General features: G+C 34.6%; 1 protein-coding gene across 2 annotated transcripts in view; it reads left to right on the forward strand.

Moving 5' to 3' along the window:
- AMMECR1 (AMMECR nuclear protein 1) overlaps positions 1–18,527 on the forward strand; it is a 132,948-nt gene that overhangs the window by 57,445 nt on the left and 56,976 nt on the right. The window contains exon 2 of one of the 2 annotated variants that reach the window (XM_023203065.2): positions 5,676–5,786. The exons of the other annotated variant lie outside the window; for it this stretch is intronic. Coding sequence (XP_023058833.1) covers positions 5,676–5,786 — 111 coding nt within the window. The remainder of the gene's footprint in view (positions 1–5,675; positions 5,787–18,527) is intronic. 2 annotated transcript variants of the gene reach the window in all.

An 18,527-nucleotide genomic window follows, 5' to 3' on the forward strand; every position in this document is an offset into this window, starting at 1 on the left:
ACCTATGAGTGAGAACATGCGGTGTTTGGTTTTCTCTTCTTGTGATAATTTGCTAAGAATGATGGTTTCCAGCTGCATCCATGTCTCTACAAAGGACGCAAACTCATCCTTTTTTATGGCTGCATAGTATTCCATGGTGTATATGTGCCACATTTTCTTAATCCAGTCTGTCACTGATGGACATTTGGGTTGATTCCAAGTCTTTGCTATTGTGAATAGTGCCGCAATAAACATACGTGTGCATGTGTCTTTGTAGTAGCATAATTTATAATCCTTTGGGTATATACCCAGTAGTGGGATGGCTGGGTCATATGGTACATCTAGGAAGAGAGCCTTTACCAGGAACTGAACTCTGCCAGTATCTTAATCTTGGGCTTTCTAGCCCCCATAACAGTGAGGAAATAAATCTCTGTTGTTTATGCCACCTAGTGTACAGTATTTTATTATGGCATCCCTATTACATGATTTAACCTTATTAGGTATGTTTTTATGAATTGAATCTGTAGTTTATATGATTTAGAAATGAAATGTAAAGCTTCTTTTTGTTGAAATAGGAAGTGAAAGGTTTTTACCTGGTGGTGGAAAGAAGACACCGTCATTTCTGTACTTCTGTAAGCTGCTAGATCCTGGGGAATTATGGTATTTTTAGCTGGATGTTATGAGGAATATAGTTGTATTTTTGAGCTAAATTGCTGAGAAACCTGAATGCAGTTGAGAAACAATCATTATTTGATGGCAGAAGAACAGAATAAGTTACAGGGCTTCTCTCTTTTCCTATATCCCCCCCTCCAATATAAATAACCTTGTTGAGTACCCTGTTTTATTAATTATTATTGCATTGGTAGAGATTAATGTTATTTTGTTAATGCTGACTGCTATAAATCTCTTTCTAAATAATCTTATTCTAAAGAAGAGCAAATTGCCAGAGTCTAAGACTTTCTTGTAACCTCTATTTTGCCTTGATATGGCAGGCGAGATAGGGTTTAAGGTAAAATAGTATTAAGTAAATACACCTTTTTCGTTATATCACTTAATTGTATTCTGCTCCTGCAAACATATTTCTAATTTGTTCTGGCTCACATCAATAGATGGGGAGTGTCCTTTCAGATTTACATTGCTTTTCATACTTTTGCTGATTGTACGCAACTGCATTTCCCTAGAGCTACTGTTGACCTGACAGTATTGGCTGCTAGTTGGCAGGGAGGATTCATCTAGATTAAGTGGTTGCTTCCTGTTCCTGTCTACAGACATGAAAAAATGGAGTGTTTACTTTTCTGCAAAGGTTTCTCAGAATTAGGAAAATTACTTTAAAAGCTTTGTCTGGTTACCTTCAGATAAACATTTCCATTAATATTTCATCTCATTTTGAGCTCTCTTCTAGTTTGTAGTATTTTTTCAATGTATGTAGGTGGCCTCAAACCATATGGCAATAGCATTTTCCCAAAACATCCAATCTTTGTCTTACTATGAACTGGTTTTCTGTATTTTTTTCTCACTGAGCAGCTCCTCTCAACAGACTCAAAACCCTTTTTCTATTTTGATCTACCTCTGATTATGCTGATGTATTAGGTCCTTTTTGGAACTCATACATGTTTTAATAGCACATTTAAAAATGAAATTGCCTATTCCTTCCCTCTGTGTTGCGTGAAGAAAAAATTTGTTCCTATTTTTAGATAGTATGTATTGAATGTTCTCGTAGTCATTGCCCTGTACAACATGGTTATCACACACAAGATCCAATCTCTTGTGCTCAGTGATGTTTATTATGTTTCTGTCTACTTTAAAATGCTTAAATTCCTAGGTTCTTTCCCCCATTAAATGTTGCTTTTAGGTATTTTAGTTGTTTTAATTCCATACACATGTACTTTATAAACGATGTTGGATGAGGATTTGTAATGAGAAATTAGAGTCCCAGATTTTTAATGAATAGTTTTATTCTGTCTACTAAAAGTCTGACTACTTCCATCTTCAGGCATCTGTCCTAAACACAGTAGCACTCCCTCCCATCTTTGACACACATACTTTCCCGAAATCCCAACTCCCAAAGTGGATGTTGCCAGGGGCAGGTAAGGATCAGGGAGAGTGTAGATGATTCTGTATCTGCTCTACGTCTTATGAGGGCTCTTGAGAACACATAGTCCACAGTGCTTCAAATTCAAAGGAATGTTAAATCTGAAAGAGCCCATAGCAAAAGTTATCAAGACTATCAGACTACTTCCTGTTTCCTGAATGTGCTGTGCACTTTTACATGTCCATACCCATGCTTGTTTTGGAGCATCTTTGCTCCTCAGGCTGCCTTGTAAAGTGCAGCTTGTCCTCCAGCAACCTAAGCTCTGAATTAATCATTCCGTCATCAGTGATAGCATGGCATTATAAAAAACTATTAATATATAATTTCTCCCACCATATGTTTGAGTGCCCTGCAACATATTTCATAGTATAGTGTTTAGTTTGTGTTATTTTTCTATTTATACTTTAAGTTTTAAATGTTTACTTGAGCAGATAGGGTTATGTTATAATAAGAATGGTGTGTGTATATAAATAAGAAAGTAGAAGGTAAAAGACTTTTAAATGACTTTCATTTCTAGCGTTTTTGATAGGAAATGAATTCACTCACACTTTTAGGTTTCTCATGGAATTCATTGAGGAAGAGAATATACAACTTAGTTTTGCCTTATTCAGAAACCATAATGGTATTTTAAAAACATGCTCTTATCTATATTACATTGTGATTCACTTCATTCTGAAGCTGCCAAAAGACCTGTCTTACATAGAGATACTTTGTATAACCATTGTTATAGAAGAGGATTGATACATTTCTGTATTTCTAATTTCTTAATTTATGATCATATGCTACTTCTGTGATCAAAAAATAAAGTTTTTTTTTTTTGTTTTTTTTTTTCCAAAGAAGAGACAGGATGACAATCATTAAAAAGTCAGCAAACAACAGATCCTGGAGAGGATGTGGAGAAACAGGAACACTTTTACACTGTTGGGAGTGTAAATTAGTTCAACCATTGTGGAAGACAGTGTGGCGATTCCTTACGGATATAGAACTAGAAATACCATTTGACCCAGCCATCCCATTACTGGGTATATGCCGAAAAGATTATAAATCATTCTACTCTAAAGACACATGCACACATATGTTTATTGCAACACTATTCCCAATAGCAAAGACTTCAAGCCAACCCAAATGTCCATCAATGATAGACTGGATAAAGAAAATATAGCACATCTACACCATGGAATACTATACAGCCATAAAAAGGATGAGTTCATGTCCTTTGCAGGGATATGGATGAAGCTGGAAACCATCATTCTCAGCAAACTAACACAAGAACAGAAAATCAAACACCGCATGTTCTCACTCATAAGTGGGAGTTGAACAATGAGAACACATGGACACAGGGAGGGGAACATCACACATGGAGGCCTGTCGGGGAGTAGAGGGCTAGGGGAGGGATAGCATTAGGAGAAATACCTAATGTAGGTGATGGATTGATGGGTGCAGCAAACCACCATGGCACCTGTATACCTATGTAACAGACCTGCACGTTCTGCACATGTACCCCAGAACTTAAAGTATTAAAAAAAAGAGAGAGAGAGAGAGAGACAGGCTGGGCGTGGTGGCTCATGCCTGTAATCCCAGCACTTTGGGAGGCTCGGCTGGGTAGATCACGAGGTCAGAAGTTTGAGACCAGCCTGACCAACATGGTGAAACCCCATCTCTACTAAAAATACAAAAATTAGCCAGGCATGGTGGTGCACACCTGTACTCCCAGCTACTTAGGAGGCTGAGGCAGGAGAATTGCTTGACCCCGGGAGGTGGAGGTTGTAGTGAGCCGAGATCGCACCACTGCACTCAGCCAGGCAGCAGAGCAAGACTCCATCTCAAAACAAAACAAAACAAAAAAATGGTTGCTGATGTTGACTATGCCAAGTTAGAAACTGAAAAATGAAGAGGCGAATTTCATCCTTAAAGATAAGGTTTAAATTTTAAGATACTGGTATTTATGTGAGTAATGAAAGAATTGGTGAGAAAGTAATCCCATCTAATTCTTGTCTTCCTGATCAGTGGTTAGTCAAGAACAATTGGAGAAAAATTTCCAAATGGAGCATTAGAATCTTGTCTCAAGTTATAACAGGTTTATTACATATGATATAGAAAGCAAAAAACCTGGCTTTTACCTTTTGTTTGTTATTTTAATACCTTTAGTGTAGGTCGTCTTTCACTTGAATGCTAATGTTGACAGTAACTTGACCTTATACTTTAGTCATCTTTTTTAATGCCACTGGACATTTGGCTCTTGGAAGATGGTAACTCTTAGTACTTCTCCCTGGTTTGTATATATTACTTATTTGAGAACCTATCTGCCATTGTGGCTGTCAGAGCTCAGCATAATTTAAATGTTTAAGGTGGGTGATTGAAGTACTTGAATGAGATATCTTTTCATCCATCTGCTGATGACTCACTAAAGAGTATTTTAAAGAAAGGATGTTCTCCAACTCACCAGTGTGTTAGAGGAAAAATGACATATGGTATATCCCCTTAAAATTTAAGTTTTTAGAAAGCAGAAATGCATTATTCCAGTATTACTGTGAATACTCATATTACCATAGATCATCCCCAATTGTAAGGTATTTATCCTTTTACAAAATGTCCTAAAATGGGTAAATTACTTCATAAAAACTGGCATACAAAGTTGCTTTAATTAGAATGTAATTGTTTTTAGACTTAACCATTAATTGAGGATGTCAGTAGTTTGCAGCAGAATCCAAACATCTACTGTATTAAACTTCATCTAAAACCACATTATTCTTGATGATATTTCGTTGTAATTGATACTTTGTTCTTTGATGCTTGAGAGATTGTATTTGCAGGTAATACTTTTATCTAAAAATCAAAATAAATTTTCTGGTTTCAGAGTATTATTTTGTTAACGTCTGCTGTTGCCCTTCACCTCTCTGAACCCTACTGATTTTTCTAGGTGAAGCTAAAGAATGTCAAGCTTGATGAAGTTTTCTTCTATCCCAATAGCTTAAATTATGGCATTTGGACATGGTTTATAGTATCTATTTCCTTTTTCCTTGTTTTAGTTAGCTGTGTAATAGCTATGCCTCCCTCTTATACTGGCTCCTAGAGAGCAATGACTGTGTTTTAGGCATCCTTGTAGCACCTTTCACAGTACATATCCCCTATATTTTCAGGAAGTATTTATGAAAATCATTGTTTTTTTTATCCCAGATTTTACAAATTAGACTTACATATAAGTCAGTTATTTGAGGTTTAAATGAGTAATTATGCAGTTAGCCATAATGGTTAAGGCTCTATAGTTAAGATTGCCCAGGTTTGAGTGCCTACTTCATTATGTATCAACTGTGAGACTCCCTCATATAGGAATGTTAGTATCAGTTGTTGATGAAGATTAACATAATTTGTTTAAAACATTTATTGAGATGCCTAACATATAGGATACACTAAATATAATGTAGTAGTAGTATAACATAACTTTTGCTAAATGTAGTCCTATTGGGCTGGCCTCTGAGCCCCTTGAAGGCCTGTCTTTTGGTCTTTATGTCTCAGGCACCTAACCTAGCAGACAGTCAATACTCAATAAATACTTGTTTGAATTGAATTGATTGATTTACCCTATTTTTATCTTCCATTACAGCCCACTGTTTGTAACATGGAAGATTGGTCGAGACAAAAGATTACGTGGATGCATAGGTACTTTTTCTGCCATGAATTTGCATTCAGGACTCAGGGAGTACACACTTACCAGGTGAAGACCAATTTTTGTTACCTCTGCTTTTACATTTAAAAAAAAAAAAAAACTTACGAAACTTGAATCTGATACTTTAACTCCTTTTCTTTTACTGAATTGTCAACGTTCTTGTTTTCCTTCATGTCAGGTTTTTCCTTGTCTTTGACCATTTACCTTCTGTCTGGTAAAATATTATTCATATATATTATCATAATATAAAATACTAGGATTAATGTATTCTGCCATCGATGTTTTGAAGTGTTTTTTTCTTCCAGTGGCCAGCTTATTTTGTATAACTTGAAAACCAATGACCAAATGTCCATGGGTTGCCAAAATATGTGATTTCTATAGTAACAGTCATTATTTCTTCCCTGTTATGTTTTTTGAAAATAGTTGTTGTCTCTTTCATCTTACACATTTTGTTACACTTTTAAGTACTTTTGAAATTGAAAGGAGAGCCTAGGAAGAAAGTGATGCTATAGCCTAGCAGTATAATCATTCACATTCACACTTCACCCAGAATTAATTGTAGCTTGCTTATTTTCTTTTATCTAACCCAAGGACAAAGCAATTCCTCATTACAGTTGTTTAAAACTTTGTTCTTAATTTCTGAATTCACAAAAAGCTATCTAGCACACAATGTGAGTTTTTTGGTTCAAGTTTAGATTTCAAGCAAATTGTGACCCAAAATTATTTCAGAAGAAGAAAATTCCTTAGATAATAAGCTATTAGTAAAGGAATTTCCTGTTTTTGTTCACATTTTAGGGTGATTATCTGATACAGTTTCTATAGTTGTAACATGCACAGTGTCTGTCCAACAAGAAATTGCTCCCTGCTGACTATTGGTGCTTGGGGCATGTTGCTCAACCTCCAGAGGTAAAATAGTCATTACAGTATTTTGTTCTGTATACTTAATAGAGGTGTTAGGAGAATGAAGTAATAATCACTATTTTACTTCAGGATTAATGTGGAACATTAATTATTTTACTGTAGAACTGCATAAATGCAGGCTTATAGCACCAGTTAATAAAATGCTGTAACTGAGTTTAGTATTCTCATATTTGAAGGTATGCAGTAGCTCACAGCTGCAGGGTTTTCTCAGCTTACAGTGAAGCCCAGAAAAAAAAAAAAAAACAATGGCTTGGAGGATCATATTCATTTTTTAGCTTTTCGCAGGTATAAGAAACTGGATGTTTGGATTTGATTAAATAACATACAGGCTGTAAGGGTTGAAACACATATTCTGTAAATAAGTTCAACTTGTTAAAGATAATGTAAGTACCAGTCTAGGCATGTTAGATTTTTTTTTTCTGACATAAAATACAATGGGCTCATTTTTGGGACTTCAGCAAATTCTGCCAATGGCTACCTTTTTGGGACAGGTACATATTAAATTACACATCTAATACTAATCAATGGCAATTTATTGTACATTTCCCAAAATGAGTTGTTATGCGGAACACTGGTTCCTTTGCGCTACCTGAAGAAAAGAATTCTGTGACCAGATAAGTTTGGGAAACACTGGTTAAAAACAGCTCTGCTCACTGTAGGACTTCTCAGAACCTTTTATATTAATAGTGTTATGTATATCTAAGAGAGAGAAATAGAATGTAGCATGTTCCAGGCTTATTTGACTACAGGACCCTTTTATCCTCCCACCCCAAAGTCTGAGTGTTCCAAGGAATACATTTTTGAAAACACAAGTCTGTTTTCAAAGCAGAATATTACTTTATATTTGGGTAGTAAGAGTTGGTAGTATAGAAACCCTTTGTGCTTTCTAGTGAAATTGCAGCAGAAATCCCATTATCAAACATTATATACCTTAGAAATCTTTCGTAGTAGTAACTGTGATAGCAATTGGGTTTTGTTTAAAGAAAAAAATAATTTTGCTTATGTTGGCAAGGGGTGAAAATATCCAACTTTTCTGGACTTGTCCATTTATATCCTAGGGTAATGACCAGAAGAATTACAGTATAATTTTCTGACAGTAATGTGATTCTGAATGAATTGTTCAAATACTTGAACTTGGAAATTTGCCTACATTTGTATACCTTGTTACCCTTATTGCAATCTATAGCTCTTCCTGTTTACTTTTCAACTTTTTTCTCATGTTTCTATACAGCTTCCTCAAATTGTATATATCACATTACAGAGGCACGCGTGTGTGTGTGTACATGTGTTTGTGTGTGTGTACACACATGCACATACATGGTTTTACTTCTCATTTACTTCTCATTGGCTTAATTTCCTTTGTTTAACAAGATATTAACAATCATACTATTTGGAAAAGATGAACAAAAGAAAATGAGTCTTACAAAATACAAGTAATCTTTTTCCTTGGATTCATTTCAGCATCAAAATTTATAAGGGGTCATTTTTTAAAAGTTGGAATATAATATTTTTCTGTCCAGTAGTGTGCTTATCATTTTTACATATTATGTTATTATGATTATTTTTGTTAATGGCTGCCATTTATTAAGAATTTACTACATCAGACATTGTTGAGGAGCTTTTACATGCATAGTCCATGTAATAACTCTTAGGTACTAATATCTACATTTTCAAAATGAGGAAACTGAGAATTAGGTAATTTAAATAATTTACCCACTCACACATCTATTAAGTGATAGAACCAGGATTCAAACCCAGAGCTTGTGTCTACAAAATCCATCCCCTGAGACAAAATTTTCTGATTATTTATGTTTTGAAGCTTTGTCATGAAAATAATGAACTTGAAAACAAGTTACTATACATTTTATAAATCATAGATCAGTAATCCTTCAAAAATTCTAGTAGGGGGTTAAGACTGAAATTTTGCAACATTATTTAAAATTCCAGAAAATCCATAGATAGTATTATGGAAAGTATACAACTCAGAGTTGTATAGACCAGGCAGAAGAAAATTGACTTGAACTAATATTGTATTAAGGATAAAGCTTATTACAAAAAAATACTACTGTAGGATAGGAAATTGCATTCTTTAGCTATATGGACTTGACTTTAAGAATACAATTTTTTTTTTAACATAAAAATTGGTGATTCTTGGCCTCTGGTCGTCCCACCTTAAAACCCATAACTCACAAAATGAATAAATAGAATTAAATGAACTTAGGGGGTAGGGGCATAAAGGAGGGAGAAAGCAAAACAAAAACAAAACAAAAAATAAACAGTGAAATTAAAGGCATTCTAGGCATAGGCATCTTTTTAAAAATTAGAATAACCGGTTCATCTGTGATTAGATAGACTTGTTTGATTTTCAGAATGTTACTCAATTATATCTCTTCTTTTTTTTTGATTGTAGGAAAATATATGTAACATAAAATTTACCATTTTAACCATTTTTAAATGTATAGTCCTGTGGCCTTAAGCACAACCACATTGTCGTACAGTCATCACCACCATCCATCTCCAGAATGTTTTTCGTCTTCCCCAACTGAAACTCTGTACCCATTAAACATGAACTCCACATTCTTCCTCCTCCAGGCCCTGGCAACCACCACTCTTTTTTGCGTTGCTATGAATTTGACTACTCTAGGTACCTCATATCAGTGGAATCATATGATAGTCATTTTGTGACTAACTTATTTCACTTAGCATAATGTCTTCAAGGTTCATCCATGGGGTAGTGTGTGTCAATTTACCTTCTTTTTAAGGCTGAATATTCCATTGTATGTATATACCAGATTTTGTTTATCCTTTCATCGATTGGTGGATGTTTGAGTGGGTGGCTTCTACATTTTGGCTGTTGTGAATAATGCTGCAATGAACATAGGTGTACAAAATATCTGTTTGAGTACCCTTTTTCCTCTTAAAAGTTAACCAGTTTATAGAAGACAATAATCTAGCTTATGTGTAGTCCCTTAACTCTAAAACCTTTCTTAAAAATATGACCAGGTATTTTAAAAATGAAATGCCTATCCTGAATTAAGTTTTTATTTATAAATAAAATTATAAACTTTTAATTTTAATAAAATTGTTAAAACTTTTAAAATTAAAGTACTTATCATTAAAGTACTTGTCATAGTCACATTGTATGTTCAAATATGACCAGGTATTTTTTAAATGAAATGCCTATCCTGAATTATGTTTTTTAAATATATATATATATATAAACATAATCTTTTAAATGTAAAGTACTTGTCATAGTCAAGTTATATGTTCTCCTAATTGAAATTTTGATTTTAGATTGAAATAAAATCTTATAAAGAGGCTGAGGATTTCTTCTCAATTGTGAAAAAACATAGTATCTGTGTAGGTAATGCAAAGTTTGTGAGAAGTACATGGAACTATTATAAATAGACTATTCTTTCCCTGACCTTGAAGGGTCTGGGTAAAAGCGGGAAAGATTATAGAAAATACGAAGCAGGATGGAGAGCTCAGAATTATTGATAAAAGTCTATCCATAGAATTTGGTGATAAAGTCCACAAATTACCCTATTTATCATTGCTGAAGACTTCAAAGTAGAAATATTCTTTGTCTGAGCTGAAGGAGATAATTTCCAGTATTGTGTTTATGGCTTTTATACATTAGAAAGCAGAGGCAGATTTATTTCCCCAATTTTAGTACTTAGAAAACATACTTTTATAAAGAGGAGAATTAACACTAATATAGATGAATATAAACATCTCAGTCAGAAAAGATTCCTTAAAATTTTGTCTAATAAATTTCCCAGCAAAATGCAGATCTATTTCTTTATGTAAATTCAAGTTGGCAGTAATTTTTCTAGAATATGTAAGTAATTAATAGATGTATTCTTATTCAGCAAAACAGGAATGTGGCCTGTCACCACACTTAAAAAAAGACTTTTTTTCTCCTTTACTTTGTTGTACTTAGACCTCTTGGCAGTGAAATAATTATGCAGGTGCTGGCAGTTCTAGAGCTTGATTGTGAACTATGCCACTTTCGTTGAACTACTTAATTCTGGGAAATTAGCAATGAAAGTTTAGCCCTTTCTAGGGAACAGTATGACCACATTAAAGGGGATGTGCTGTGTTTTGTTTTGGAGTTTTATTTTGTTCTGTGTGGGTTAGTGGGGTTGTTCTGTGTGGGTTGGGGGGGGTTGATTGCTTGCATGATACAGATGTTCACTTTCCATTAGATTTTTTGAGATATTGAAAATAGCTAACAAACCTACTTTATTACTTTCAAGGGTCCTAGCTAGATTGAGTACTTGTGGGTGACTAGATTCATTGTAAACTGGATTTGCTTTTATATTTTGGTGTCGTAATCTGGCATTTTTCTAAAGCAGTATGAGTTTAAAGCCATTATAAGCAGCATAATATTTTCCCCTGTCATGGTAGACCGTCTTGTGATCATTTTTATTCTTGATTATTTGGGTAACCACTCTAGGCTCATTGTGAATAATTAGATTAAACAAGTTCCTCCTCCCTCTCATTTAATATTAGTCTTTATGGCAGCATCACCCAGATTGATTTTTCTTATGAAAAGAAAAGCTGTACGAATCACCTCTGACTGTACATTATTGTTATGGAAGCTCATTCTGGAGATGTTAAGGCCAAACAATTTTTGGCAAGTGGTTGTGGCAAGACTCCTGGCTAAAGTATGCATTTTGGGGAAATAAATTAAGTGTATCACAAACAATGCAAAATTAATTAGTTTAATTTACAGCCTACATTTTTTGCCTTTTTATAGAACAGATGATGGCCTGAGTCCTAAAACTTATACCTAATTTGATAGTTTCAGTATATTAATTACAAAATGAGAAACATTTGTCATATTTTATAGGCACTTAATTTAAGGTACATTTTGGAACCTAGGTTGTTGTATGCTCTTTACTCAAAATCATCCATAGGGAAGCATGGTGAAATATCTGCACAAATCTGGAATCCTCATTTTAGCCATGAGGTTAATGCACTCCTTCATTATCCCAAGATTGTGCTAATGTGCAGAGATGTAGCCACAAAATTCCCAGCAGAATGGAAACTAAACAGCAGGAACCGTTTGCAGAATGGGTAATGGCTCCTGAATTGTAGAGAACTGTTTGAATTCATATAGCACCTACTGCCATAGGAATTAAGTGTAGTGAGTATATCAGATTCTAATTCCTTATCACATCTTTCAGATCTTCAGAGTTTGCAGCTGGAATCTCCCTCCTGCTTTGATTACGAGCCACAGGCAAAATGCCTGGGGCAGAAAAGGCCATCTGTGAAAAGGTGGTGTTGAGAGAAGCTGAAAATGGGCTTTTTCAGCGCGAGGGCTCTTGGTTCTTAAGTTTGATAGGGAGAGAGTGAACTGCAAGAAATTTACCCTGTTCTTACATCTGTCTGTAAAGTTTAATACTTCTCTCATCCTTCGAGGCTGTTTCCCCTTTTAATCATGTTTGAACAGTTCATTCTGCAAATCTTGTCTTAATTTTGCCTTAGGAGTTTATGATATATTAGGAGAGATAATAAGTTATCGAAATAATTGTAGTCCTAGGTAGAAAATAGTTTTTCTCAAGAAGCAGAGGAGGTGATACTGGATGATTACTACTCTGTATCTGTTATAAAAGCTAAAATGTATTTAAAGATAACTATGAAATTATTTTATTTGGTTCATCCTAGTTCACTTTGTATAAAAGCAAAACAATATGTACCATTTTCTGGCTTGTTTTTATCCTACATGGGCCAAAAAGGTCAAATTTACAGGGATGTGTATACATCATTATTATCAAAGCAACCATATGCAAGGTGTTGGGTACTTATATTTTAAGAAATTTGTAATACATATTTTAAAGGGGAAAATGATCTTGTCATAGAAGAAAAAGCCTTTGAAATAGAGGACTCTTAAAAGAGCGTGCATGCACATGCACACACACACACGGAATTTACCAAACATTAGCTAGAACCAAGTTGGATTATAGCTCTGATGCTTGGCAAATGAAGAAAATTAAAAGTTATTTTACTTTCCTCTTGTCTTGTTAAAGTGAATTCATATTTTGTTTTAGTACAGTAAACTGATATCTCTCTCCTTTCCTGAGAGTCATTGTCTGCGATAGTCTTCATTTTTTCAGATGAACGACTGCAATGGTAAAGCTAAGTTAGAACACAAATATTGTATGAAATTGTTACATTAGATGTGGCCTCAAATTATACTATAGACATTAAAAATATATTTCTTTTGTCTGAATATTTACATAATAAATATTGGGCTTACTTATAAGTGTCTAAAATATTTGAGTCATTAGGACCTGAATGAACAGGAGGACAGATTTGTATCTTAGTGTTCTGAAAAAAAAAAATGCTTTGATGTAACTCAAGGTGATTATCATGCAAATCATATGCTTTTACCACTTTTATGGGGACAATGTTAGGAATTTAAGTACTTTAAAATAATTGAAAGTTGAGGTTTTGGTGTAGCAATTGAATATTAAAATTTTAGTTATGATCTTATGAGCATGAGAAATACTTTTTAAAAGTAGAAGGCAAAATAAATGAAGCCCTTCTCTGTGATCTTTCCCCTTCTCTCAAACTTTAAACTGCCTTAAATGTGGTTTTCCAAAGTAGCAGTCTTTGGAAAAAACTTACTTTTCATCATTGATAATAATTTGTTGATCTTTAAATGCTGAACACTTATTGCATCATAAGTCCTTTATCTTGCATCATAAATATATTTTTCTTTTTTTTTTTTTTTGAGCCGGAGTCTCGCGCTGTAGCCCTGGGCTGGAGTGCAGTGGCCGGATCTCAGCTCACTGCAAAGCTCCGCCTCCCAGGTTTACGCCATTCTCCTGCCTCAGCCTCCCGAGTAGCTGGGACTACAGGCGCCCGCCACCTTGCCCGGCTAATTTTTTGTATTTTTTTTAGTAGAGACGGGGTTTCACCATGTTAGCCAGGATGGTCTCGATCTCCTGACCTTGTGATCCGCCCGTCTCGGCCTCCCAAAGTGCTGGAATTACAGGCTTGAGCCACCGTGCCCAGCATACATTTTTCTTAGAAACAACTCTAGTTTTTCTTATATGCTCTCTCAATTTTTAAATAAAGAACAAACTTGCAACATAAAAGTCCTGTCCTAAGGAACTACTTATCTGACTAAAGAACTACTTATCTGATTTACTTCTTGTTAACAAAAGAAATAAAATATATCTATATTTATATAACAAAATAGACATGGACAAATTGTAACATTTAAAAAATTTTCTATTGGAATAGAATTTCACAGATGCTAGGAAATTCTAAAGATGGAAAACAATATAGTCATGTACCGCATAATGACGTTTTGGTCAACAGTGGACTGCATATACAGCAGTGGTCCCATAAAATTATAATACTGTAATTTTACTCTACCATTTCTATATTTAGGTGCACAAATACTTACGATTGTATTACAGTTGCCTACATTACACAGTATAGTAACATGCTGTACAGCTTTGTAGCCTAGGAGCAATAGGCTATATCATATAGCCTAGGTGCATTGTAGACTATACCATCTAGGTTTGTGTAAGTATACTCTATGATGTTCACACAACAATGAAATTTTTAATGATGCGTTTCTCAGAATGAATCCCTACCGTTAAGCAATACATGACTGTATTTAATACATTCTTTAGAGAATGAAGCTCTAATTATTGTTAATATCAAATGTGCAGTGTACTTTTCAGTATATTTAAAATCTAAAAGTGAAGAAAATACATTTGGATTCATAAGGTACAGATTTACACTTGGTCTCATGTTCAGAAAACTCATTTTTATTAATTTTACTTCAGCTCAAAAAATTATTCTGTAAATATACACACTGAAACTACAGACTTGATCAAATTAGATTAGCATGTTATTGTCTCCATTTTTAACACTCTGCTTTTTTATTTCTACATGGAAGTGCTAACTTTTGTATCCTTGCTAGTAGTGACAGAGAAAGTTAGAAAAGGCCATAAAATAAATTCTTAGAAGCTTTAATTAAAGGGATTGCCCAGAACTCAACTTCTTGTTGCTATACCCAGCTACCTTCAGGACTACTTTATATGTTCTACAAAGCTGATTTAAAAGATTCCAACTGTAGCCACTTCACTGAGGATGGCAGGAAAGAGAATCTCTTTTAAGTTCTGCAGGCTGCTTTTAACCTAAACCATTCTTCTAAGATGACCATCAGTTGCCTCCTAGCTAAGCCTGGAGAAGTATTCTAAGCCTTTGAAATAAGTGGAGCTGTGTTGCATATGAAGAACAGTAAACAACTGTACACTGCTGGTTAGACTTGTACTGCTAATGAGATCATGGGTTCAATCCCTATTTGGACCAGTTCTCTTTGTTTTGTTCCACATCAAAGACTGTACCCTGGATCCCAGGCGCTGATTACAGTGGGGCTCAGACAGAGCATGTGGGCGAATCAGTACCAAACCCAAGTTTTAGCATCATTTCAGCATATGAAATGTGCTACATTAAAAGTACCCAAAACAATGTGGTCTTAAAATGTGATATGCACAAACCCTTTGAAAGTAGCAAGACAGACATGCCCTTTTTCTAAAATTGACAAATCCTGAAGAGGAAGAAAAGAGTTGGGACAATAAAACACTGGTTCTGGAATCTGGAATGTTGCTTTAAGTCCAGGCCAGCAGTGACAAAAGTTATTGTAATGACCTCTGAACAGACAGACACTGCCTTTGAGCAGGCCTCTGGTATAGAAAACATGGTACATTTGGGAGCTGTGAATATAGCTCCAGGTGTGCTCCTGAATCAGTTCACGGTAGATTATGCTTAACAACATTGAGATATTATTGGAGGTGTGGATGAGGAAGTTTGTTGTTGCAGTCCTTTTTTGCACCTTATTTTAAAGATTAAATGAAACATTTTTCTAACTGCCTTCTTAAACATTTTAAATGGAAGGGAAGTTTACTTCTGATGCTTCAGTGTTGTAAATTCAACTTATAGACTGACAACCTAAATTCATGGCATAACACAGTTCTTTCTTTTTTTTTTGTATCTGTTCAATGAAAATAAAGTACAACCCAGGTTTTTACATAGTCTGACTAGAAGTATTCCACTTCAAGATCTGAGAGTAGCATTTTCTCAAACTTTAAGCACATTTCATATGCTTAAAAAACAGCATCACCAAATAAAAACTATCACACAGGATGGATAAGAAGTTTTATAGATCTTTTTGGTGATGAACTATGACATGAGCCTTATAGATTATAAAATATAGTTGAAACTATGTACATAACTAAAATTTTTAAACTCAAAATAACTAAAATTTAAACTCAAAATAACAAAATTTTAAACTCAAAATAACTAAAATTTGCTGTTAAATTCTGTGAAATTTTAGTTATTTAAAATAAACATGCAAAAATATGAAATGTAATGTTTCAGATTGCAAGGTAATATGTAATGTAGTGTAATGTAGTGTTTGTAAGATACTCTTATCTAATACTAACTAGTAGTATTTTGATTTGTACAGTCATAATTTGTTAAAATGACTTCATTTAAACATGTACCAATGTAGATTAATAATGTAAGTTCTGATTTAAAGAATGGTGACAAAATGGTGCATGTAATCCTTTTGCAAGTGTTGGGGAGATCAGTATGTTTTGAAAAGAGTAATTTAACTTTTGGGTGCCAGGAAATGGGTTATCTCAAAGACCATTGCTGGCAGTGGGCAGGCCTGGTAATACTGGCACAGAGCATTAACCATAACACCTTATTAATGGTGAGGTGAATAACTTTGAAATAAAGTTTTAGGGAAAAAAAGAGACTACCCAAAATGTAGCTATCTCATGAATTGTTAATTATAATAATAATTGCTTTGAATCTAAAAGAAAAAAGAATATTTTTAGATGCTAATTTTTCTTCACAAACTCTCTGAAGAGTGTCATTGTGACATTAGAGAAAAGGTCTTTGGAGTGGCGGTAGAACTGACAACACAGGTTGGACTTCAGCAGGCCTGAAAATGGTATGGTCAAAAGGGAAGCTTTCTTTCTGCCTCTAATAAAGAGTAGTGGCTAGGAATAGGAGTCATCTCAGATGATACTGGATTTCAGCTGAAGCAACTCTTAAATATTTCAGTGGTAAAAGGATGACTATGTTAAATTCATGGGTTTGTAAATACATGTTATAAAATGTAATTGTTCTTTTAAAAGTACGTATTTTTTAAAAAAGGCTACATTTTAAATTTGTCATCTATTGTGTATTGAGATGTTCCTGTGCCTCACAGATCAGCTCACTATGTGGTAGCTACTGTCTAAAAATATGTACCCTCTCATACTGTTGCAGCTTCCTCTTCATAGGCTTTATGATTGCCCAGAGCAGCACATTTACCCCATTAGCCGTAATGGCACAAACACACCCATTGGCATGACTGAACTCCCCTCAGTGGGTGTCAATCCTTACATCTGAGATGAGAAGCTTTCCTGTGTCTACCTTTGTCACCTAGAATAAAAGCCAAAGTATTTAAAAAACATATATTTCACTCAGAGGAAAGTTAATGTTCTGCAATGAATGCCACCATGCTCAGCTTGCCCCTCTCACCTCATCTCCTACTTCCCTCTTCCCACCTCCATTCATTCTCTTGGCCTTAGCCAGGCCGGTTTCCTTGTTTCCCTTTGAACCCACCAAGCATGGTCCCCCGCTAGGGCCTTTGCACTTGAATTTTCTTTGCTTGCAACAGTCTTCTACTAGATAGACATGTAGCTTGGCTTCCTCACTCCCTTCAGGTCTCTATTCAAATGATACCATTATCAGTGACACGTATGTAAAATAGCAAGGCCTACATTTGATATCTGCCTCTCCTTGTCTGTTTACCCTGCTTCATTTTTCTCCATAGCACTTATCACTACCTGGCATACTGTAAATTTACTTGTATATTTGTGAGTCTCTCTTAATGCGAATGTAAGTTCCATGAGGGCAAGGACTGCTGTAATATTCCCCAAAGCCTACAACAGTGTGTGGTACATAGTAGGCATTCAGAAAATATTATTTTTAAAAGTCTTGTTTTTATCAGCATTTAGGAATAGTGGATTATAAAGTATGATTCTTTGTCTTACTACTTTACCTAGATGTGAAATTATTTGGTCTTTTTGTGGCTGGTTTCTTATAGTTTTCATTGAGTGCATATTGAATGTATTTTTGTGTGTGTGAGTGGTTTGACATTAAAATTCCCTTTTAAGACTCATTTTATCATGAACACTTTTAAATACTCACAAAAATAGACTATTATAATGATGCAGTCATTTTTATAATAGTGATATTTTTCTATTTTCTTTTTGTGGGGAACAGAGTCGCACTATGTTACGCAGGCTAGTCATGAACTCCTGAGCTCAAACGATCCTCCCGCCTCTGCTTCCCTAAGTGTTGGGATTACAGGTGTGAGCCACCACACCTGGCTGCTTTTTCATTTTACTTATTTTTGTTTTGATACTTGCTTTTTAAGTACAGAGGCAGTATGAGGTTGCAGAAAGAGCATGGGCTTTAGAGGTAGCCATATCTGGGTTCTAGTTGTGAATCCCTCAATTCTTAGCTTTGTGACCCAAGGGAAGCTACTGAAGTTCTGCCATGCCTTGGTTTTCTCATCTGTAAAATGGGTATAATTCTAAACTGGTAAGTTTGTTGTGAGGATTAGGATATATATGTATATGAAGTATCTTATACATACTAGGTATGTAGTAAATATTTATATTGTAGTACATGTATAGTAAATATTTATATTTCTACTTCAGGAAGAAATTAAGTAGTGAGAATGGCCAAGAAATGAAATTTTAAATATATTTACAGCAATTTCAATTTTTCTTTTCCTCATGGACACATGTAGGTAGGCAGGAATTTTCATAATATGAG

This window comes from Piliocolobus tephrosceles, chromosome 12, assembly GCF_002776525.5.
Source record: "Piliocolobus tephrosceles isolate RC106 chromosome 12, ASM277652v3, whole genome shotgun sequence".
NCBI classification, from domain to species: Eukaryota; Metazoa; Chordata; class Mammalia; order Primates; family Cercopithecidae; genus Piliocolobus; species Piliocolobus tephrosceles.